General features: G+C 40.8%; 1 protein-coding gene across 1 annotated transcript in view; it reads right to left on the reverse strand.

The window, feature by feature from the left end:
* UBXN7 (UBX domain protein 7) overlaps window positions 1-20141 on the reverse strand; it is a 72599-nt gene extending 52458 nt beyond the window's left edge. The window contains exon 1 of the mRNA XM_049879537.1: window positions 19999-20141. Within this exon, the coding sequence (XP_049735494.1) occupies window positions 19999-20071 (73 nt within the window). The 5' untranslated portion in view covers window positions 20072-20141. The remainder of the gene's footprint in view (window positions 1-19998) is intronic.
* Window positions 20142-26020: the final 5879 nt, after the last annotated feature.

The following is a 26020-nucleotide window of genomic DNA, read 5'->3' on the forward strand; positions in this document are numbered from 1 at the left end:
CATATTACAGGTCAAGATTTCATTTCTCCTTCTGGCTAAGTAGTATTTCATTGTATGTAAGTACTACATTTTGTTTATCCATTCATCTGCTGATGGGTATTTTGGCTGTTTCTACCTTTCTGCTACTGCGAATTATGCTACAATGAACACTGGTGTACAGAGGTGTACAAGTCTCTGTTTGAGTCTCTGCTTTTAAGTCTTTTTGGATACATACCTAGGAGTGGAATTGCTACTACAAGCTCCTAACTGATCATTTTTCTATCTTCTACCTTGCTGCTGAGGGTAAGTTCTAAAGTACAAACCTGATTTTATCACCCCTGTTTAAAATTCTTTAGCGGTTCTCTAACTCCTCAATTTTCACATATGCATGCAAAAGCTGGACAATGAATAAGGAAGACCGAAGAAGAATTGATGCCTTTTAATTATGGTGCTGGCAAGGAATACTGAATATACCATGGACTGCCAGAAGAACGAACAAATTGTCTTGAAAGAAGTACAGACAGAACGCTCCTTAGAAGCAAAGGATGGTGAGACTTTGTCTCTCATCCTTTGGACATGTAATCAGGAGAGACCACTCTCTAGAAAAGGACATAATGCTTGGTAAAGTGGAGGGTCAGCGAAAAAGAGGAAGACCCTTGAGACGAGATGGTTCAACACAGTAGCTGCAACAATGGGCTCAAGCATAATAAAGATTGTAAGGATGGCGCAGGACCGGGCAGCATTTACTGCTGTTGTACATAGGGTCGTTACGAGTCAGAACCAACTCAAATGCACCTAAAAACACAACTCCTACAGTATAAATTCTAGAGTCCTTATGAGCTGGAAAGTCCTTTGTGATCAGATCTCAGCTTATCTTTCTGGCTTTGCCTCTATTCCCTATTCTATACAATTCGATCTAGCCATAATAAATCACATGCTTGGAATGCCCATATCCTCCTTGTCTATTCCTTCATCTAGTTCTGAATGCTTATCTTTCAAGAATCACCTGAAGTGTTCCTTTGTCAATCTGTGGGCTAAGCACTCCCTAAACCACCTCTCCACTCCCATCCCCATGATGCTCTTCTATTAAATCCATGGATATCTCTGTCATAGCACTTAATACTATGCAGTAAATGTTCCTTTACTTTTCTGGCTTCCCCCAAAAGGTTTACTTTTCTAATTCCCTCCAAAAGAGTTGGTTTACTTTTTTAGCTCCCTCTCCCAGAAAGTCCCCACTTCAATCCCTTGAAGGCAGAGGTCGGTTTTCTTGTCTTGGTACCCCCAGCGCCTACCCTAATGTTTGCTAGCTTGTGACAAATATCTAATAAACTGACTTAGAGCTCTCTTTTTTTTTTTTTTTAATTTTTATTGTACTTTAAGTGAAAGTTTACAAATCAAGTCAGTCTCTCACACAAAAACTTATATACACACCTTGCTATCCACTCCCAACTGCTCTCCCCCTAATGAAACAGCCCGCTCCCTTCCTCCACTCTCTTTTCGTGTCCATTTCGCCAGCTTCTAACCTCCTCTACCCTTCTCATCTCCCCTCCAGAGAGGAGATGCCAACATAGTCTCAAGTGTCCACCTGATCCAAGAAGCTGACTTATAGCTATCTTACAGTACTTTAGCTTACAAACTAGTATACCAGGGAGAGAGGCCAGGCCAGACCTCTGCCAAAACGACTGGCACCCTCTATACCTTTTGAATTTTGTTTATGCATATATTATTTATGTTTTCAATGTAATTTAAAAAGCAATGTGGTTACACTGTTGAAATCATAAACAGCAAAAGGGTACTTGGTATAAATGGACTTGAGATAAAATCTGCAGTGACACAAGGCGACTATGAGCCCAAGAGACAGAAAGGACCACATGAACCAGCGACCACATCATCCTGAGACCAGAAGAACTAGATGGTGCCCGGCTACAACCGATGACTGCCCTGACAGGGAACACAACAGAGAACCCCTGAGGGAGCAGGACAGCAGTGGGATGCAGATCCCAAATTCTCGTAAGACCAGACTTAATGGTCTGACTGAGACTAGAAAGACCCCGGTGGTCATGGCCCCCAGACCTTCTGTTGGCCCAGGACAGGAACCATTCCCAGAATCAACTCTTCAGATAGGGATTGGACTGGACAATGGGTTGGAGAGGGATGCTGGTGAGGAGTGAGCTTCTTGGATCAGGTGGACACTTGAGACTCTGTTGGCATCCCCTGCCTGGAGGGGAGATGAGAGGGTGAAGGGGGTTAGAAACTGGCGAAATGGACACGAAAAGAGAGAGTGGAGGGAGAGAGAGGGCTGTCTCATTAGGGGGAGAGTAACTGGGAGTGTGTAGCAAGATGTATATGGGCTTTTGTGTGTGAGACTGACTTGATTTGTAAACTTTCACTTAAAGCACAATAAAAATTGTGAAAAAATTTGCAGTGACAGCATCACATACAAATTCAAAAAGTGCTGCATCTCAAACAATGTAAAGAAAAAAAAATATGCTCTGGAAATCTGACAGATGATGCAGAGTACCTATAGCTTTGTCAGATATCTAACAAAGATGGGTATCTAAGATGAAAGGAAAAAAAAAAACTGAATTATAAAATGTGAGTAGAAAAATGTATTGATATATTGTGAGATTTAATATTAAATCAATAAATAACATATTACAAATAAATATCTGACCATTTCATTTATATCTTTAGAAAATTTCATATTCGTGCTTAGCCAAAAACTGTTCAGGGAAATTGGAAAAATACAGAATTATCTTTTATTCTGGATTTGCCTTATAGGAGTATATACAGCAATTTAAGGTTCATAGACCAGGGAGGTTTTTTCCTTTAAAAGGGCTTATATATTACTGAAATTTGAGAAACTTTCCTTCAAATTTGAGGCTCTTCTCTCACCTTCAATTGCAACACCCAGTCAGCTAACAAGTCCCATTAAAACAAAAACCAAACCAGTTGCTGTTCAGTCGATTCTGACTCATACAGACTCTGCAGCTCCTGTCAAATTAACAACAATCCTGTCCGTACACTTTTCTCTATGTCCATTGTTACAGGCCTAGTTCAAGCCCTCGACAGCTCTTAGATGAACTGCCACGTCTCCCTGATCTTGGTAGTGCGCCCCCTTTTGATATACCTTCTATACTGTAAAATAATGGAAATATGATTATCTTCCCTGGTTCAACAGTTCTGCACTGCTGACTGGAATAGTTGCAATCTCTTTCGAGCTGCATACAAGATTTGGTCCTTATTTACCTCTCCAATTTTAAACCCTTCTGCTCTCATCTCACTTCCATACCATCCCCTCCAGCCACACTGATTTCTATATGATCTAGGCAGATTCCTTGATTGTACTTCACAATACCACGCCACGGACAGAGTGATGTCAATTCAGTCCACTCATTTTTGCTGACAACACATCAGATACTCATCTTCCTTGTAAGTCCTACACCTTCCCTCTCCCCCTCGTTCTGAAGTTGGTATAAAACCCATCGCCATGAAGTCAATTCCGACTCACAGCAACCCTATAGGACAGAGTAGAACTGACCCATAGGGTTTCCAAGGAGCGGCTGGTGGATTCAAACTGCCAACTTTCGGTTAGCACCACCAGGGCTCCGAAGTAGGTCTAAGAACAGATAAATACCATTCCTTTGGGTTTTATATTCTGTCTTCATCTCTGCTAGCTCTTCTATTTTGCAAACTTTGAAAACTCACTGAACTGACTCAGTTCTCACTTTTCTCATCCCAGTAATCTTTTTTAAAGTTCTGTGTCAAGCTGAACCAAAACACCTGAAGTCCTAGGATATGTAAATTTACATTCTTACCATCAGGAAATACATTAAAAAAAAAATGAAATATCAAAAAAATACAAACGTCAATGCACCTTCAACTTTTGGGGAGAGACGAAAAGTTCAAATGTCCTAATAGCCAACCTCAAATTACGTAATTAAACACAAACTCTTGGGACACATATGGCACAAATTTGATGAACAATTTCAAAGACTTATGTGCTTCAATACTCCTATTAATAAAACCTAAGGCTTTGTTTCAGCGCTTTTCCTAATATTTTTACATGTTGTCCAGGTTCATTTTGTTCTATTATTATATTTTAAAATTGCTAATCTGACATGTGCAAAGAGCTGGAGGTGGAAAACCAATAGGGAAGAACACGTTCGGCATTTCTCAAGCCGAAAGAACTGAAGAAAAAATTCAAGCCTCGAGTTGCAATAATGAAGGATTCCACAGGGAAAATATTAAACGACACAGGAAACATCAAAAGAAGATGGAAGGAATACACAGACTCATTACACCAAAAAAAATTAGTTGATATTCAACCATTTCAAGAGGTGGCATATGATCAGGAACTGATGGTACTGAAGGAAGAAGTCCAAGCTGCTCTGAAGGCATTGGCGAAGAACAAGGCTCCAGGAATTGATGGAATATCAACTGAGATGTTTCAACAAACAGATGCAGCGCTGGAGGTACTCACTCACCTATGCCAAGAAATACGGAAGACAGCTTCCTGGCCAACTGGCTGGAAGAGGTCCATATTTATGCCTATTCCCAAGAAAGGTGATCCAACCAAATGTGGAAATTATAGAACAATATCATTAATATCACATGCAAGCAAAATTTTGCTGAAGATCATTCAAAAACGGCTGCAGCAGTAAAATCAACAGGGAACTGCCAGAAATTCTGGCCAGCTTCAGAAGAGGACATGGAACCAGGGATATCGTTGCTGATGTCAGGTGGATCCTGGCTGAAAACAGAGAATACCAGAAGGATGTTTACCTGTGTTTTACTGCCTATGCAAAGGCATCTGACTGTGTGGATCATAACAAGCTATGGATAACATTGCGAAGAATGTTCCAGAACACTTAATTGTGCTCATGAGCAAACTTTACATAGATCAAGAGGCAGTTGTTCGGACAGAACAAGGGGATATTGATTGGTTTAAAGTCAGGAAAGGTATGCGTCAGGGTTGTATTCTTTCACCATACCTATTTAATCTGTATGCTGAACAAATAATACGAGAAGCTGGACTATATGAAGAAGAACGGGGCATCAGGATTGGAGGAAGACTCATTAACAACCTGCAATATGCAGGTGACACAACCTTGCTTGCTGAAAGTGAGGAAGACTTGAAGCACTTACTAATGAAGATCAAAGACCACAGCCTTCAGTATGGATTACACCTCAACATAAAGAAAACAAAAATCTTCACAACTGGACCAATGAGCAACATCATGATAAACAGAGAAAAGACTGAAGTTGTCAAGGATTTCATTTTACTTGGATCCACAATCAACAGCCATGGAAGCAGCAGTCAAGAAATCAAAAGACGCAATGCACTGGGCAAATCTGCTGCAAAGGACCTCTTCAAAGTGTTGAAGAGCAAAGATGTCACCCTGAAGACTAAGGTGCGCCTGACCCAAGCCATGGTGTTTTCAATCGCATCATATGTGTGTGAAAGCTGGACGATGAATAAGGAAGACCGAAGAAGAGCTGACGCCTTTGAATTGTGGTGCTGGCAAAGAGTACTGAATATAGCATGGACTGCCAAGAGGACGAACAAATCTGTCTTAGAAGAAGTGCGGCCAGAATCCTCCTCAGAGGCAAGGATGGCAAGACTGTGTCTTACAAACTTTGGACATGTTGTCAGGAGAGATCGGTCCCTGGAGAAGGACGTCATGCTTGGCAGAGTCCAGGGTCAGCGGAAAAGAGGAAGACCCTCAACAAGGTGGATTGACAGAGTGGCTGCAACAATGAGCCCAAGCATAACAATGATTGTAAGGATGGCACAGGACCGGGCAGTGTTTCATTCTATTGTGCATAGGGTCGCTATGAGTTGGAACCGACTCGACGGCACCTAACAACAGCAACAACATACAAAGCCAACATCATCCTAAATGGAGAGCGTCTGAAAGTATTCCTCTTGAGAACTGGAACCAGACTAGGATGCCCTTTATTACCACTCTTATTCAACATTGTGCTGGAGGTCCTACCCAGAGCAATTATGCTAGAAAAAAAAGGAAGGACATCCAAATTGGTAACGAAGAAGTTAAAGTATCTCTATTTGCAGATGATATGATCGTATACACAGAAAACCCCAAAGAATCCCCAAGAAAACTACTGAAACTAATAGAAGAGTTCAGCAGGATATCAGGATACAAGATAAACATACAAAAATTAGTTGGATTCCTCTACACCAACAAAGAGAATGTCGGAGAGGAAATCACCAAATCAATACCATTTACAATAGCCCACAAGAGGATAAGTAAGCATCATTGAAAAAGAATAACAAAGTGGGAGGCCTCACACCACCTGATTTTAGAACATACTATACCACCACAGTAGACTACAAAGCCTGGTGCCACTGTAACAACAGATACATGGACGAACGGAATAGAATTGAGAATCAAGACTTAAATTCCTCCATCTATGAGTAGCTGATATTTGACAAAGGTCCAACGTCTGTTCATCGGGGAAAAGACACTCCCTTAAACAAACAGTACTGGCATAACGGGATATCCATCTGCAAAAAAGTAAAACAACACCCATACCTCACACCATGCACAAAAACTAACTCAAAATGGATCAAAGACCTAAATATAAAATCTAAAATGATAAAGATCATGGAAGAAAAAATAGGGACAATGCTAGGAGCCCTAATACATGGTATAAACAGAATACAAAACATAAGTAACGATGCACAAACACCAGAAGAGAAACTAGACAACTGGGAGCTCCCAAAAACCAAACATTCATGCTCATCGAAAGACCTCACCAAGAGTAAAAAGACAACCGACAGACTCGGAAAAAAATTTTGGCTATGACTAATCGAATCAGCGTCTGATCTCTAAAATCTCTAAGATACTGCAAAATTTCAACCACTAAAAGATAAATAACTCAATTAAAAAATGGGCAAAGTATATGAACAGGCACTGCACCAAAGAAGACATTCAGGTGGCTAACAGATACATAAGGAAATGCTCAGGATCACTAGCCATTAGAGATGCAAACCCAAACTACAATGGGATAACATCTCGCTCCAACGAGGCTACCATTAACCCAGAAAACACAAAATAATCAATGTTGGAGAGGTTGTGGAGAGACTAGAACATTTATACACTCCTGATGGGAAAGCAAAACAGTACGACCACTTTGAAAATCAATCTGGCACTTCCTTAAAAAGCTAGAAATAAAACCACCATACAAGCCAGCAATCCCACTCCTTGGAATGTATCCTAGAGAAATAAGAGCCGTCACACGAATATATAGATATGTACACCCACGTTCACTGCAGCACTGTTCACAATAGCAAAAAGATGGAAACAACCTAAGTGCCCATCAACGGGTGGATGGATAAAAAAATTATGGTATATTCACACAATGAACAATTTGCGAAACATCTCATAACATGGATGAATCTGGAAGGCATTATGCTGAGTGAAATTGGTTGCAAAAGGACAAATATTCTACGAGACCACTATTATAAGAACTCAAGAAAAGGTTTAAACACAGAAGAAAACATTCTTTGATGGTTACGAGGGTGGGAAGGGAGGGAGAGGGGTATTCACTAACTGGACAGTAGACAAGAATTATCTCAGGTGAAGGGAAGGACAACTCGCAATACAGGCGAAGTCAGCACAATTGGACTAAACCAAAAGCTAAGAAGTTTCCTGAATACAAACACTTCGAGGGACAGAGTAGCAGGGGCAGGAGTCTAGGGACCACGGTTTCAGGGGACATCTACGTCAACTGGCATACCAATGTTTATTAAGAAAATGTTCTGCATCCCACTTTGGTGAGTGGCGTCTGGGGTTTTAAAGGCTAGCCAACGGTCATCTACCGGTACCAGTACCCAGTGCCATCAAGTCTATTTCAACTCATAGCGACCCTATGATGAACGGTCATCTAAGATGCATCAGTTGGTCCCAACCCACCTGGAGCAAAGGAGAATGGAGAACACCAACGACAAAAGAAAATATTAGGCCAAGAGACAGGAAGGGCCACATAAACTAAAGACTCCATCAGCCTGAGACCAGAAGAACTAGATGGTGCCTGGCTAACACCAAAGACCGCCCTGACAGGGAACATAACAGAGAGTCCCTGATAGAGCAGGAGAAAAGTGGGGTGCAGAACTCAAATTCTAGTAAAAAGACCAGACTTAATGGTCTGCTGAGACTGGAGGAACCCCAGAAGACATGGCCTCTGGACTCTGTTAACCCTGAGCTAAAACCATTCCCGAAGCCAACTCTTCAAAGATTAGACTGGACTATAAGACATAAAATGCTACTTGTGAAAAGTGTGCTTCTTAGTTCAAGTAGTTACATGAGACTAAATGGGCAGTTCCTGTCCCGAAGCAAGATGAGAAGGCAGAAAGGGACAGAAGCTGGTTGAATGGACGTGGGAAATCGAGGGTGGAAAGGAGGAGTGTGCTGTTACATTATACGGATAGCAAATAGGGTCATGTAACAAAGTGTGTACAAATTTTTGTATGAGAAACTAACTTGAGCTGTGAGCTTTCACCTAAAGCACAATAAAAAACAAAAAAGAAAATTCACATTAAAGAACTTAGTACAGTTCCTGGCAAACAGTTAACTATTAATAGATATAGATTGTCCCAAGTTATACAGTATTCAAGCTACGCATAAGTGACAAATAAAAATACTGGAAGTATGAAATGTTTTTTTTATATATAGCCTATGGAGAACCACATTTTATCAGCCAGTAAAGAGGAAAAGTAATACATCTCACGGTTTTCTCTCTCTTACTCATCTGATACTATGAACATGTGTTTCACTCACGTTAAGCACTCATTAAAAAAAATGCAGGAATACAATGACAAAATGAAAAAACTATTACACTAGGAAAAATGAATGTTACGGGTAAAGAATACACGAAAAGGATCTGCTCCAAAGGAATCTGTTAACAGCTAAACAGAATTCCCGTGCGCCTGTAAAGCATCAAGAGCTGACGCAGAGATAGTAGAAAGCTTGACACAAGTATGTTATTGTTAGGTACTGTGGAGTTGATTTTGACTCTACAGCAACCCCACGTGACAGAGTAAAACTGCCCCCACAGGGTTTTCTAGCCTGTAACCTTTACGGAAGTAGATTGCCAAGTCTTTCTCCCATGGAACTTCTGGGTGGGTTCCTACTGCCAACCTTTCAGTTAGCGGTTGGGCACCTAACCATTGTGCCAGCAGGGCTCCTTTGATAAAATTATTGATACGCTATTATTCCAAAATCTCCAAAGTCCACAGGACTATGGAACTCAAGATTAATATTTTTTAAAAGGAATTCTACAAGGAAAGACCTTAAGACACAAAAAGAAAAAACTATCACAAAGGAAGTAACAACTGTGATATTTTGAGGAAGATGGTGTCAGCTAATCTCACTTAAGCATTTAACGCTAGAATACATGCTGGAGGCAATATACACCTAAGATGGCTCTGTCATCCCTCTTGACAATTTGTTCGGATGACTTCCATCAACGGAACTTGTCAGGATGGTGACCTGCAATGGCTTCCTCTCCCAAAAGCGTCCCTATACACAAAGATTTTCTCTAAAGGAAGCACATGCTAAATCCTCACAAGACCAAAGAAAGTCGCGTTAGAGAAGCGCCCAAGAAGCAAAGAATATCATTCACTTTGTTACATAAAGCCAACATATGTGACCTGTTTTTGCTTGTGTAATCATTCTTATGTATCACTTGTTCTCACTTAGGGAGGGTATCATTTTAGAAACAGAAGATAATTGAAAGATAATTAAAAATTCCAGTGATTCTCAGTGTCAGGACGTACTAGGGGCATTCGGTAATGTGAAAGACCATTTTTGGTGTTTCCTGACTAGGGGTTAGGAGACGCTACTGGCATTTAGTGGATAGAAGCCAGGGGTGCTGTGGTAGGCTGAAAGCTGCTCCCACATGGTGTGTTCAAAGACAGCTGCTGACACCTTGATTTCAGAATTCTGGCCTCCAGAATTGTGAGACTAAATGTGTACGGTTTTAAGCCAGGTAGTTTGTGGTAATTTGTTAAACAGCAGCTACGGGAAAATTAATACAATTGCTAAACCTTCTGCAAAGGATAGAACACTCCTTTACAACAGTCCTACACAACAAAAAACTGTCCTACCCAAAATGCCAATAACACATCCAATGAGCTAGACAGAGGAATATGAAAAATAAAGGTTAACTGACAGAAAAAAGAGGAAAATTAGAGAGGTCTAAATGACAAAGGAAAGGAATGGTGATAATCAGATACAGGGAAGCTACAAGTTTCACCTATACATTCAGATGTAAAACAATTTTGATGGGTTAGCTGTAAAGAATTTGGATTTCTATATTACTATATTTAAATAAAGAACATATCTATTTTTTTTTAAAGCTAATAAGAAAAGTTTGCAAACATAAACTATTTGCAAAGCTTGTTTAAATGAGGTTATTTTGAAGTCTCAATATGAAGACAGCGACAGGGTATCTTAATCTAACCCAGAAATCTACAATCTCCAGCAGGAGCCCCGCTTTACTTTTTCTTACCACATGTACTCTTTTTCTCTATTTATTCCTTGATCTTTTCTTCCTTCTATTTTAAGCCTGCAAATGGCACCAAAGGGCATTACTTAACCCAGTTTGTGGCACACAATTCATGAGTAGCCATTTCCTTGCTGCTATCCCTAGTTCACAACCTCGGTCCATTCATTCTCTGGCTGAAAGGCGAGAATACCAGAAAAATGTTTACCTGTGTTTTATTGACTATGCGAACCCAATTGACTGTGTGGATCATGACAAAGTATGGATAACACTGGGAAGAATGGGAATTCTAGAACCCTTAACTGTGCTCATGAGGAAACTATATGTAGATCAAGAGGCAGTTGTTTGAACAAAGGGATACTGCGTTGTTTAAAGTCAGGAAAGGTGTACCGTAGGACTGTATCCTTTCACCATACTTATTTGATCTGTATGCTAAGCAAATAATCCGAGAAGCTGGACTATACAAAGAAGAACGGGGCATCAGGATTGGAGGAAGACTCATTAACAACCCGTGTTATGCAGAAGACATACCTTGCTTCCTGAAAGTGAAGAGGACTTGAAGCACTTACTGAAGAAGATCAAAGACCACAGCCTTCAGTATGGATTACACCTCAACATAAAGAAAACAAAAATCCTCACAACTGGACCAATAAGCAACATCATGATAAATGGAGAAAAGATTGAAGTTGTTGTCAAGGATTTCATTTTACTCAGATCCACGATCAACGTCCATGGAAGCAGCAGTCAAGAAATCAAAAGACACATTGCATTGGGTAAATCTGCCGCAAAAGACCTCTTTGAAGTGTTGAAAAGCAAAGATGTCACCTTGAAGACTAAGCTGCTCCTGACCCAAGCCATAGTGTTTTCAATCACCTCATATGCATGTGAAAGCAGGACAATGAATAAGGATGATAGAAGAATGGACGCCTCTGAATCGTGGTGTTGGCGAAGAATGTTGAACATACCAACATATGGACTGCCAAAAGAATGAACAAATCTGTCTTGGAAGAAGTACAATCAGAAAGCACCTTAGAAGCAGGGATGATGAGACCACATCTCACACACTATGGACATGTTGTCAGGAGGCGTCAGTCCCTGAAGAAGGACGTCATGCTTGGTAAAGTAGAGGGACAGTGAAAAAGAGGAAGGCCCTCCACGAGATGGACTGACATAGTGGCTGCAACAACGGGCTCAAGCATGACAACAATTATGAGGATGGCGCAGGACTGGGCAGGGTTTTGTTCTGTTGTACACAGGGTCACTATGAGTTGGAAATGTCTCCACGGCACCTAACAACAACTCCATTAATGACAAGATAGGAAATAGTCTAAAACTATAATGCAGCCCATGTCTCCACCACAGCCAAATGGAAGAATGAGGAGATTGCAAACTTTAATAGTCTTTTATGCCTATTCTCTACACTGCTTTCAGTGCCAAAAGAAGGACCATCTCTTCTCTACCTACCATCAAGGAACCAAAGTACAGCAGTCAACACATGTTAATCCTGGTGAAGGGAAAGGCAATACACAATATGGGAGAAGTCAGCACAACATGACCAAGGCAAGAGAGGACACTGAGAGGAATGCAAGAATAAAGGGCAACTATATTAACTAGACAATCCTGCAACAAGAGTATCAAAAAACAGTAATTTATGAATGGATACACAGGCAGATAGATAGGCCAAGAGGTGTGGGAGGGTATAAGGGAACACACCACTGGCAGATACAGCTTTGGTGGTGAATACTTCTATATACACAACAACGGTAGGTGCTCCTCATATATTAATACAGACAACAGAGCACATAACGGGCACGGTCAGGGAAACCTCTTAGCCATAACCAAACCCCTTGCAGGAGGAAGTTCCTAAACTCAAAGGGAAAGAACCAGAGACTCAGGAGACATCTACATCAACTGGCACAACATATTTCATAAAAGCAATGTTCTGCATCCTACTTTGGTAAGTAGCATCTGGAGTCTTAAAAGCTTGTGAGCGGCAATCTAAGATACTATTGGTTTCTCACCGCTTAGAGCAAAGCAGAGTGAAGAAAACCAAAGACTCAAGGGAGCAATCTGTCCAAAGAACTAATGGACCACATGAACCACAGCCTACACGGCCCTGAGATCAGAACTAAATGGTGCCTGGCTACCACTACCAACTGCTCTGACTGGGATCACAGCAGAGGGCCCTGGACAGGGCAGGAGAAAAATGTAGAACAGAAAATCAAACTCACAAAAAAGACCACACTTACTGGTCTGACAGAGACTGGAGGAACCTCTGATACTATGGTCTTAAGACACCCTTCTGACCTGGAACTTAAGCCATTCCCAGAGATCACACTCCAGCCACAGAACAGACAAGCCCATAAAATAAACATTAACATCTGAGAGGAACGTACTCCTTAGAATAATCAATTATGAGATCAAAAGGGCAATATTTGCCCAAAAGCTAAGATGAGAAGGCAGGAAGGGGTAGAAAATCAGGATAAAAGGAAACAGGGAAACCAGGGCAGAAATAGGGAGAGTGCTGACACACTGTGGGGATTGAAACCAAGGCCATGAAACACTTCATGTACCAACTACCAAATGGGAATCTAATTTGCTCTGTAAACTTTCAACAAATGTACAATTAAAAAAAGTATACCAGTCACAAAGATTTTAAAAAACAAAGCAAAACAAAACCTCTTCAGATGCCTTTTCACCCCAAAAGGAGGGATCACGGACATGATAGGGACACAAAGAGGTTACTTTTTGATGCTACACTTCCCCCGGCAAGGTAAGCCAGACTATCCACCAGAGGAAATAGGAGTGGGTAATGGTTAAGAGGAATAAGGTGATTTTTTCACCACCTCATCAGTCTCCACCCTGAAGCTTTTAAGCATTCAAGAAGAGAAAACATTAAAAATTAAAATTAAATGCAGAAAACTAAATTTAGTACATACAAGGGGAATAAAATGATTAAGTCAGGGGGTGGATAAACAAAGCTAGTATTTGTTGGATCAACTAAAGGAAACTGTAGTGGGAAAAGTAGTGATACGGTGGAAAATATATGAGCCTGAAGAGTAAAGACACTAGATTCTAGTTTCTAATCTGTTCTGCCATGACCTAGACCAGTGTTACATCCAAACTGTGGTCCTGAGACCACACAAACTACCTCTTACTGGTCCAAGGCAAGTAAAAACAGAAATTCCAGTGTAAACATTTAGTAACTTTTATAGCAATTTGATAAAGTAGTTTTATGTTTGACTCTAATAATTAAAAGTTGGAGCGTGAAAGGAGATTTATGGATGGCAATTTAGTCACCAGGGAAATTAAACCACAATGAGATACCATTACATACCTACTAGAATAGCTTTAAAAAAGTTATAATACCAAATGCTGACCAGAATGCAGAGCAACTGGAGCTCTCATCCATTGCTGATGGGAGTGCAAAATGGCGTAGCCACCCTGGAAAACATTTGGCAGACTCTTATAAATTTAAACATATACCTATCATATGATCCAGTAATTCCATTCCTAGGTATTTATCCAAAAGAAATGAAAACTTATAATCACACACCTGTACATCAATGTTGTTGGCAGCTTTATTTATAATCTCAAAAAAATGGAAACACCCCTAGTGCCCTTCATGTGAGATGAATGAATGAACTGTAGTACTGGGTATAGCCATACAATAGTGTCCTATTCTCCAATAAAAAGGAAGGAACTACTACTGATGCAGCTACTACCTCTAGGACTGAGGTTCATAAAGAGTGAGCTAGAAACCTGAAAAAGCAACTCGTCCCCAAAGCTGAGATTTAGACCTCATTGGAGACTGAGTGGCTCCCAGAGGAATATCAATATACCAGAGTTGAAGAGGAGCCCTGGTGGTACAGTGCTTAAGCATTAGGCTGCTAACCAAAAGGTCAGTAGTTTGAATCCACCAGCCACCCTCGGAAACCCTATGGGACAGTTCTACTCTGTCCTGCAGGGCCACTATGAGTCAGAATCAACTTGGCTGCAATGAGTTTTGTTTTTTTTTTACTGATACCACAACGACATGAATAAATCTCAAATGCAGTATGTTAAGTGAAAGAAACCTCAAAAGGCTACATACTGTATGAATCCATTTGTATGACGTTCTGGAAAAGGCAAAGCAATAGACAAAAAACAGATTAGTCTACAGATGGGGAGAGGTTGACTACAAAGAGCAGGAGGGATTATTGAGGGTGATGGCACAGTTCTGCATTTGACTGGGTGGTGGTGTGCACTTATCAAAACTTACATAAATATATGCTAAGAAGGGTATATTTACTCTATGTAAATTATACTGCAACTTCTAAAGAATTTGGACTTGTATTTTGTCTTATTTTTATTTCATTTCTTCAAGTAATTAGCTTTTATTGTATTTTACAATAGTATTGGTCTATGCAGATTGCAATTTTTTTTAGAGGTCCTTTCCTACAAATGGAGCCCTGGTGGCGCAGTGGTTAAGAATTCATCCGCTAACCAAAAGGTCAGCAGTTCAAATCCACCAGCCACTCCTTGGAAACCCTGTGGGGCAGTTTTACTCTCCCATAGGGCTACTATGAGTTGGAATCAACTCGACGGCAACAGCCTTGGTTTTCAGGTTCCTACAAATATGTTTGCGAGGCAGTGACCTAGACATATAACCCTAAGTCACTTTACTTCTCTGGGTCTCCATTTTCCCGTTTTTATAACTCAGGAATGGGTCAAGACGGTTTTTAAGATTATCTTCCAGTCCTCAAAAAAAAAAAAAGAGGCTATTCAGTTCTGATTCCCTAATAGTGCCTACCTAAGGAGCCCTGGTGGTGCAGTGATTAAATGCTTGGTTGCTAACCAAAAGGTAGTTTGAACTTACCAGTGGCACCACAGGAGAAAGATGTGACAGTCTGCTTCTGCGAAGATTTACAGCCTTGGAAACCCTATGGGGCACTTCTACTTTGTCCTATAGGGTCTCTATGACTTGGAACTGACTGGACAACAACGGGCTTGGTTTTTTGGGGCTTTATTTGAGATATCACTCTATCCCTGACGTTTGAGGTACCATCACTCTCTCTTGGTTTTCCTCCTACATCTTTGGTTTCTCTTTAGTCTTCTCTGCACTTTATTATTTTGCAGTTCCTCAGATATTGGTGTTCCTTTAGCTTTGTGTCCTGAAGCCTATTCTTTTTTTTTTTTTTTACAGTAAACTCTACCCTGCAAGATGTCATTCACTTTTACAGCTTCAAACACCATAAACATAACTTCTGAGATCTCATTCTTCATGCTAGACTCAATACTCATTTGTTTGTTGACAAGCTCCATTTGGAAGTCCCACCGGCAGCAATTCCACTTACCCAAAGTAGAACTAATCATCTTCTCCCTGTACCTCTTGTATCCCTTTATCTTTATAAATTACAACTAAATGTCCAAAATAGAATTCCTAACCTTCATTTTGACTCCTCCAACTTCTTCCCATATCTTTCAGAGTCCACTCCCCTGCCACTAACTTATTTTAGAGCACCAGTATCCTTCTTGGGTTGATGCAAGTCTTCTACTAATCTCTGTACCTACCTCTTCTCTACTATAGCCAATTAGCTCCTTCTAAAAACCTCAAATCTGATTATGTCACTCGCCACTACACTCAGAATACAGCCCAGATTTCTTAATATGGCTTGCAAGGCCTTTATGATCTGGCTCCCTGCTTCTCTCTTTAGTTCCATTTATTGCATCTCCCACTAGCTATGCTCTATTTATTTGGAACTACAATCAGTTCCGTAAACCTACTGTCTCTCCTCTATTACCTGTGTATATGTCTGACCCTCTTTTTTCCAGGCCTTTACACATGTTCCTTCTACCAAAAACATCTCTCCCCAGATAAACTACCCTCCATGTTTTAGCTAAGAAATTATTTCTTCTAGGAAACCTTTCTTGACCTCCTTCTTTTGTGCTCCCCTGATATCTCACCATTCTCCCACTGTATAACAACGCGTATTTACTTGTATTTCCGTTAAAATTTAATCTTTTTGAAGTCAGAGACCATTTCTTGCTCACAGTAGTATCCCCTCAATCTGAAGCATGTCTAATACATACTAGTCTATCAATAAATGCTAAATTTATTAGTGAAATTCCATTCACAACTCAAGAAATTTATTACCTCCCTTAAACTTCTGCTCAAACTTCATTATCGCCTTTTGAGATAATTCTTAAAATTCTGAAAGTTTTCTTTTGGTGTCTAGAACACTGGAAACCACTTTTTCTGACACAGAACTTAAAAACACATTTTAATACTAACCAGAAACATATAAAATATGAATAGAAATTTACCACAAAGCCAAATAAATACATGCACCAGTTTCTAATTTTTATAATATGCATCCATTCAACAATTTTAGAAAAAAAGATAAAGCTTAGGTATTTTCTACAACGGAGGTGCTATAATTTCGTGAAATATGCTTATGCCTACTATGCACAAAGCATTAAGGAATTCTATAATATCAACCTGTTGTACTCTTCTAAGCCTCCACATTTTGTCCTTACCTTCTGATTTGCCTGTTTATTTTTTACCTATTCTATAATGGTCTCCAGACCCTTCACCTCATGAACTATTCTGATTGTATTTGTACATTTTGTATACGTGTGGCTGGATGTCAGCCCAAGTTAGTGTTAATGGGATACTATCATGATTCAAAATATTTTTTTAAATTGTTCTTTTGAAATTCCTTTCAGATTCAGCAGCATATTCTTTCATGTTTTGAGAACTGATAAGACTTCTAAAAGTAGCCAACAGTCATTCAAAGTCATGTGTGATGAATATCAAGGGCTATCAAACCAAGTAATATTGTAAAATGGGGTATGACTAAAAAGAACTTATTTTATGTAGCTTTAAACAGCTCTGAAGGCATCAGTGGTGGTGGTACACAGCGTCTTAACATGATTACTTCAAAGAACATCACTTCCTTGGCTACCTGCTTGTCAGAGAGCGCAATCATAGAAAAATGCGTACGGTGTAACGTTAAGTGAAAAATTTAGAATTCTAAATTATGTACAGTACAATCTATAATGCAAAAAATAAGTATGTAAACGAGAATTGGAAGAGACCATAATAAAATAAATAATATTGATGTAAGAGTGGAAAATTAGTTTTTTTCCCTTTTTCCAAACTATTTCATGTTTGTCATCTTTTTAATAATTAAAAAATTTTAAAAATCAGATTCATTCCTTCATACACACGTACTATAGAGAAATTTGTTTTATTTAGTAAGAAATAAGATTTACTAAGAAATCTTTCAATTTTCTATTTCTAAATGCCATTGAATTAGTTGCTTGTATCAGAATGTTGAGCTTCTAGGTAAGTAAACCTTTTCAAAATCAGAGCATAAGCTCTTAAAAAAAAAAAATTTTTTTTAAGGTCAGCCTAATTCACCCAGCAATGCATAAAAAACAACTACCTTCTTATCATAAACACTACTGTTTACAATATATGTGAAGATAACCCCCAAATTTATTTTTTAGATACATGAAAAGGGGTGGAGGGATCAATCAGGTGTTTCTAATGGTAATCATAACCTCGTTGAAAGAATCTAAAAAAATTATTAATAACAATTCACAATAGATTAGGAACAATCTAAGGTATTTCTGCTTTTGCAGAATTCTAGATACCATTGTCTACTGAGAGAATCCAACCTGATTCAGAAATAGAAACGCCTGTGACCAGGAAACAGGCAGTATAGACTAGCAAACAGAGACAGAATAAAGGCAGTTCAGTGAGTCAGTTCACCTCATCACACTTCAGATTTTGTCTATATCTAACAAAAATGTTCATTACAAGAGATAATGTGAAGTTAAAGCAATAAGTGTTCCTGAGTCCATTTATTTAATTTCAGTTTCTCTGCAGAAAAAACTGAAATTAAATAAGTGTCATATTAAACTACCTCTAATAAACCTAAAAAAAGGATTATTAATGATACTCTATAACCGATTCACTACAAAGATTTTCCTATATAAACATAATGCAGTACATGTTAACTTATACACATAATTTTCCCCACAAAAGTGGCTTCGGGAGGTAATGGCATTACACCTTTAGTATATTTTAAATTATGAATATGAAAATTATCACTCCATTCCCCACTCCGATTTTATTACAAATTTTACTTTACCAACTTTGACCCACTGCTGCATGCGCAGGAGCTAGATAACAATGCATCAAACATCTAGTTACCGTTGCAGAGTTAAAAAAAAAAATAAAAGGAGCTTTAATTATCCAACGATAACTAGCATACAACCTGTATTGGGTAAAACAATGTAAAATTTTCCTTAGCCAGATCTTGCACGACAAACTCTGAGAAACATTAACAGTGAAAGGATCGTCCGCATTTAACAAAGCATCAGAGAGAGGATCTGCTAGGCGAGAGAACTAACATTCTGACCTCTTTCCAAAATGACAAACTAGAGCTGCAAAATTACACCCCGGCACATGGAGTACTCTCCTCTCAAATCACTCCACAGAGAACTTCATCATTTGCTCCGCCCTCTAATAACTCATGCAAAAAAAGTTCAGCACCATCAGAGAGAAACCAAGACCCAGGGAATACAGAGAATGGCTTAGGGCCTTTCCCCCAGGCGGTGAGAGGATCTGCGTGTGCCCTTCGCAGGGGTCCAAAAAAAGAAAAACCCAGGCCTAGGGTCTGAGGGATACCGACAGCCAGAGAGAGATTTCCTCTCGGCGAAGTTTCTGCCGCCATCCCTATGTGAGCAGCGGGAGGCCCCGGCGCCATCGCCTCGGTCTTTGGGGTTTTATTATAGGGAGGTGGGAAACGCCAGCCAGGATTCCTCCAGGCCTTCACAATTAAGCTTGTGGAGGGGATCCCCTCATTTTACTCTTAAAACCCCAGTTCCTAAGGTGCTTCTCAGCCGCCCCCTTCCTGGCGGCCGATCTCCCCGGATCCGTGAAGGCGCTGCCGAAGCCACTAGCCTCGCCGTGAAGGCGGGAGGGCCCGAACCAGCCAGGGCCACAGCGATGGCTCCGAGGGGCCCAGCCAGGGGAAGGGCAGGCCAGGGACGGGGGAGAATGACCCGGCCGGGGAGCCGGGAAAGAGGAGCTGAGGGGACGCACTCCGCCCCCGAGCTGGCCAGAGAAGAGAGGAAGATGATGGAGGAGGAGGAGGGCGGTGGCCCGGGTGCGGCCCCCCACTCCTTCCGCCCCCAGGCCCCCGGGCCGGCGGGGACGGATGGGCTCGGCCCACTCGCCGGGACCGGGCTGGCAGGGGTGAAGGGTCCCCCTCCACACTGCGAGGAGACCACGAGCGAGAATGTGGGCAGCGGGGGGGCCGCCTCCCGCCTGAACCCGGAGACCCCGACGCCGTCGTCGCCTCTTCCTCAGGAGGGAGGACGGGAGCTTTGAGTAAAGCCCGAGGGAGGAATGCATGAAGGCAGAAGAAAGCCCGGGGCAGACCCGCCGCCCGCCCCGGACCCCGCTCTGCACCTTCCGGTAACCGCGTCTCTTACCGGTGATGGCGGTGAACTGCTGAATTAACCCCTTCAGCGCCGAGGACGCGGCGGAGCCCCCGTGGGCAGCCATCTTACCGCCGCCGCCGCTGCCGCCGAACAACAACACAGACACACACGGACCGCCCTCCCCCACCTCGCAGCGCCGTTTGCGCAGGCTCATTGACCATCCCCATGCTCCGCCCCTCCCGGCCCGCTGAGCGGTGAGCGCAGGCGCACTTCCCGACCGGTCCGGGAGCGCTCTCTCTGCTCTCCGGATTGGCTGCTCGGTTGCTGTCTGCTCGCCGCATCCTTCTTGCAGCCTCTGGTGCCTCCCTCTCCAAACTCCAAGGCCAGCCTGGTAGACACGGTATGAGCTCCTGCTTTCCAGAGGAAGATTCGGACTCGCCAGGTAGCAGGTTCCTCGCGATTCAACTTGACAAGCTTTAGTGACAGACCCAACTACCGGTGACAGGGTTTTTTGTTGTTGTTTTTTTTCTTTTTTGCAGCTCCACAACCCCTCTGCTAGGTTTGCTGAAGCTCCCACCAAAATCCAAATCCTATATCATCAACACTGAAGCCACTCGTACAGGTTCTCCAACGTCTAAACTAATTGCTTTCCCTAACCTAGTGCAGCGACCCTATCCAGCAAAATACCAGAACCTTTCATGCCAAGATAGCATGGTGCAGGATTTGACACGTAGTAGGGGTTTTTAAAAAATAATATTTTATTGTGTTTTAGGTGAAAGTTTACAGCAAAGTAGGTTCCCATTTAACAATTTTTATACAGATTGTTTCCTGACATTGGTTACACAATGTGTCACTATTCTCGTCATTTCCATTCTGTTTGTTCTGTTTCCACTAAATCTAGCTTCCCTGCCCCTCCTTATCTTCTCATCCTTGCTTTAGGGTAAATGTTGACCGTTTGATCTCAGGTAGTTGATTATTTAAGGGATCACAGTACTCACAGGTGATATTGTTTATTTTATAAGCCTATCTTTTATGTGGAAGTAGCTTCAGTTCCAAGTTCAAAGCATATCTTAGGGAGATAGTCTCAGAGGTTTCTCTAGTCTTTCTTGGTCCAGCAAGTCTGGTGTTTTTTTTTTAGAAATTTGAGTTTTGTTCCACATTTTTCTGCCAACCCACCTGGGATCTTCTATTGTGTCCCTGGTAATAATGGTTGTGGTAGCCAAGCACCATGTAGTTCTGGTCTCAGGCTAGATGAGACCATGGTTCATGTGGGCTAGTTGCTTCTTTGAGTCCTTGGTTTCCTTCATTGTATTTTGTTCCAAAGAAGTAGAGACCAGTTCATAGTAGGGTATTAATAAATGATTTTTCCGTTGGCTTTCCTTCAATAAATTTGTCTACACATTTTTCCCCTCAGGGTCCCACTTAGTTTCCTCATCTGTAAAATAAGGGGGTATCGTTTCTGTAAAAAGAAAATGTATAGGTGTATATACAGCTGAGAGAAAAGAAAATGTATAGAAATGGCACTGCAAAGATGTCCTGAAAACACTGATAATAGTTACCTCTAGAAAGGGGAGCGAGAGGGACAGTGTTGAAAAGGGACTTTGAGTTTATTTTGTATCTTTTATTTTTAAACAAAAAAGAATATTTGTATGTTACTTGTATACTTCTAAATGTTTTTAAATAGAATTATATGAGTGAGGTGCACTCGGATGTAATGACATCCCACCTAGAGAATAAGGTTAAAGAGCCTCAGTTTAGGTTCTAGCCTTTCCCCTCCCCCATCCAAATATCTTGCATCTTCACAAGAAAATGGCTCAATAAAAGATAGAATGAGTCATCTGGAGAATTCTAAGAAACAGTATGTAAATGTATGCTTGGGGAGAACTGAGAAAGAACCATGTCAAATCAAGGTTAATTATAGGATTGTAGTTTCAGAAAGACAGGATTGGTATAAAAGAAGGTAGATTCCTAATCAAGAATACTCTTGAGCAAAGAAAGGATGTGGGGCATTCTGACAGGCCACACAGACCTGAGAGCAAAACACCTAGAAATGCCACCCAAATCATAACAAGCATTTGTTTAAGTGGGTAGCTTAGATCTCAGAAAAATACAGGAAATCTCCAGTGGCCAAAAATGAAGAGGGAACAAAATCATTGTGCAATAAGTTTGAGATAATGTTGGGGCTAGAGAGCAGAAAGAGGGGGAGGTTGTATGTCTGATTGAATGGGTTTAAAGGTCACTCGGCAGCAAGACTTGAGGCCTTGTGCCTTCACGAAGTGGGCTAGTTAAACTGAAACTCCCCCTCCCCTTAAAGCTGAAACCTTTGAAGAACTACTTGCTCAATAATAACATAAAAGTTCAGACAAGAAAAAATACACCCTCAGCACTGGGAAGGTACAATAAGCTTGTCTCTCTGCCTCTGGATTCCTGCAGGTGAGCTGTAGCTAAAAGTATCAACTCTAAGAATTCCTAACCACAGGCCTGTCCTGAGATGGTTTGGAATTCAAATTTTAATTCCTGCAGGGGCCAGGAACTACCCAAGTTGAAAAATTAGTAGAAAGTGATCCAAGGCTGATAATAACCCCAGGGCAACTGGCAATAGATGATAGAAAATATCTTACAAAAGAATAGCAATTAGTTTGATACAAAATTCTGAAGAGAAGAGCAAAAAATAATGGGATATTATACTTAAACTGCTGAGAAAAAAATAAGGATGGAACTAGAATTCTGTTCACAGTAAATGATTCCTCAAGAGTAAAGATGAAGAAGGCAGAACCAAGATGGCGGACCAGTCAGATACACTAAGCCATCCAGCTGCAATAAAGACCTGAAAAAGCAAAACGGATTGAGACGGTCAATCCTGGAACCCTGAACCTTAAGTGAAGGGATACAATAATGAAGGATAAAACAAAACTAAAAGATTTAAAACGGGAAACTTGTTGTTAGGTGCCATCGAGTCGATTCCAACTCATAGTGACCCTATGTACCACAGAACGAAACACTGCCTGGTCCTGCACTATGCTCACAATGGTTGTTCTGCTTGAGCCCATTGTTACAGCCACTGTGTCAATCCATGTTTTCGGCTGACCTTGTACTTTACCAAGCATAATGTCCTTTTCCAGGGACTGATGCCTCCTGACTACATGTCCAAAGTGTATAAGACACAGTCTCACCATCCCTGCTTCTAAGGAGCATTCTCGTTGTGCTTCTTACAAGACAGATTTGTTCCTTCTTCTGGCAGTCCATGATATATTCAGTATTCTTTTCCAGCACCACAATTCAAAGGCATCAATTCTTCTTCAGTTTTCCTTATTCATCATCCAGCTTTCGCATGCATGTGATGCGATTGAAAATACCATGGCTTGAGTCAGGCACAACTTAGTCTTCAAGGTAACATCTTTGCTTTTCAACACTTTAAAGATGTCTTTTGCAGCAGACGTGCCCAATGCAACGTGTCTCTTGATTTCTTCACTGCTGCTTCCATGGCTGTGGATTGTGGATCCGAGTGAAATGAAATCCTTGACAACTTCATTCTTTTCTCCATTTATCATGATGTTGCTTATTGGTCCAGTTGTGAGGATGTTTGTTTTCTTTATGTTGAGGTGTAATCCATACTGAAGGCTGTGATCTTTGATCATCTTCAAGAAGTGCTTCAAGTCCTCTTCACTTTCAGCAAGAAAGGTTGTGTCATCTGCATATCAAAGGTTGTTAATAAGTCTTCCTCCTGTTGTGTTGCCCCATTCTTCATATAGTCCAGCTTCTCGGATTATATGCTTAACATTCAGATTGAATAGGTGTGGTGAAAGGATACAATCCTAACGCACACCTTTCCTGACTTTACCACAAAGTATCCCCTTGTTCTATCCAAACAACTGCCTCTTGATCTAGGTACAGGATCCTCATGAGCACAATTAAGTGCCCTGGAATTCCCATTCTTTGCAATGTTATCTATAATTCATTATGATCCACACAGTCAAATGCTTTTGCATAGTCAATAAAACACAGGTAAACATCCTTCTGGTATTCTCTGCCTTCAGCCAGGATCCATCTGACATCAGGAATGATATCCCTGGTTCCACGTCCTCTTCTGAATCTTGCCGGAATTGCTGGCAGTTCCCTGTCAATATACTGCTGCAGCCACTTTTGAATGATCTTCAGCAAAATTTTGCTTGCATGTAATATTAGTGATGTTGGATAATTTCTGCATTCGGATCGATCACCTTCTTGGGAATAGACATAGATATGGATCTCTTCCAGTCAGTTGGCCAGGTAGCTGTCTTCCAAATTTCTTAGTATAGATGAGTGAGTGCTTCCAGTGCCGCATCCATTTGTTGAAACATCTCAATTGATATTCCATCAATTCCTGGAGCCTTATTTTTTGCCAGTGCCTTCAGTGCAGCTTGGACTTCTTCCATCAGTACCATTGGTTCCTGATCATATACTACCTTTTGAAATGGTTGGACATCGACCAATTCTTTTTGGTATAATGACTCTGTGTATTCCTTTCATCTTCTTTTGATGCTTCCTGCATCATTCAATATTTTCCCCATAGAATCCTTCACTATTGCAACTTGAGGCTTGAATTTTTTCTTCAGTTCTTTCAGCTTGAGAAATCTGAGCATGTTCTTCTCTTTTGGTTTTCTATCTCCTGCTCTTTGCACATGTCATTATAATACTTTGTCTTCTCGGGCTGCCCTTTGGAATCTCTTGTTCAGGTTCTTTTACTTCATCTTTTCTTCCTTTTGCTTTAGCTGCTCGACATTCAAGAGCAAATTTCAGAGTCTCTTCTGACATGCATTTTGGTCTTTCTTTCTTTCCTGTCTTTTTAATGACCTCTTGCTTTCTTCGTGGATGATGTCCCTGATGTCATTCCACAACTCATCTGGTCTTTGGTCATTAGTATTCAACATGTCAAATATATTCTTGAGATAGTTTTTAAATTCAGGTAGGTTATTCTCAAGGTCATACTTTGGTTCTCCTGGACTCGTTCTGGTTTTCCTCAGTTTCAACGTGAACTTGCATGTGAGCAATTGATGATCTCTTCCGCAGTCGGCCCCTGCCCTTGTTCTGACTGACAATACTGCGTTTTTCCATTGTCTCTTTCCACAGATGTAGTCAATTTGATTCCTATGTATTCCATCTGGCCAGGTCACGGTTTATGTTGGTTAAAAAAAGGTATTTGCAGTGAAGAAGTTGTTGATCTTGTGAAATTCTGTCATGTAATCTCCAGCATCATTTCTGTCACCAAGGCCATATTTTCCAACTACCGATCCTTGTTCTTTGCTTTCAACTTTCACATTCCAGTCACTGGTAATTAAACAACCTTTGATATGCAGATGATTGCATATTCAGTCAACTTCAGACTGCAGAAGCTGGTAAAAATCTCCAATTTCTTTATCTTTGGCATTAGTGGTTGCTGCATAAATTTGAATAATAGTCATATTAACTGGTCTTCCTTGTAGATGTATGGATATTATCCTATCACTGACAGCATTGTACCTTAGGATATATCTCGCAATGTTCTTTTTGACGATGAATGCAATGCCATTCCTCTTCAAGTTGTTATTCCTCGCATAGTAGACCATACGATTGTTCGATTCAAAAATGGCCAGTACCAGTCCATTTCAGATCACTAATGCCTAGGATATTGACGTTTATGTGTTCCATTTCATTTTTGATGATTTCCAGTTTTCCTAGATCCATACTTAGTACACTCCACGTTCCAATTATTAATGGATGTTTCCAGCTGTTTCTTCTCATTTTGAGTCATGCCACATCAGCAAATGAAGGTCCCGAAAGCTTGACTCCATCCACATCATTAAGGTCAACTCTGTGAGGAACTAGAGGTGTAAGTCTGTAAATGACAACAATGTCAGAATAATAAAAGAGGGAATACACAGCGTAGGTATAAAACTTTCAAAGGGAGAGTTGCATATCAAGTCAAGTTGATATCGAGTAATAAAAGACTGGTTCAAACGTAGGAAGATAAGGGTAAATTTCGAGGTAACCACAAGGAAAGTTAACAGATCTACTCATCAAAATAAAGAAGAAAAACGAAAGTCCAGTAAACATA

This window comes from Elephas maximus, chromosome 1 (genome assembly GCF_024166365.1).
Source record: "Elephas maximus indicus isolate mEleMax1 chromosome 1, mEleMax1 primary haplotype, whole genome shotgun sequence".
NCBI classification, from domain to species: Eukaryota; Metazoa; Chordata; class Mammalia; order Proboscidea; family Elephantidae; genus Elephas; species Elephas maximus.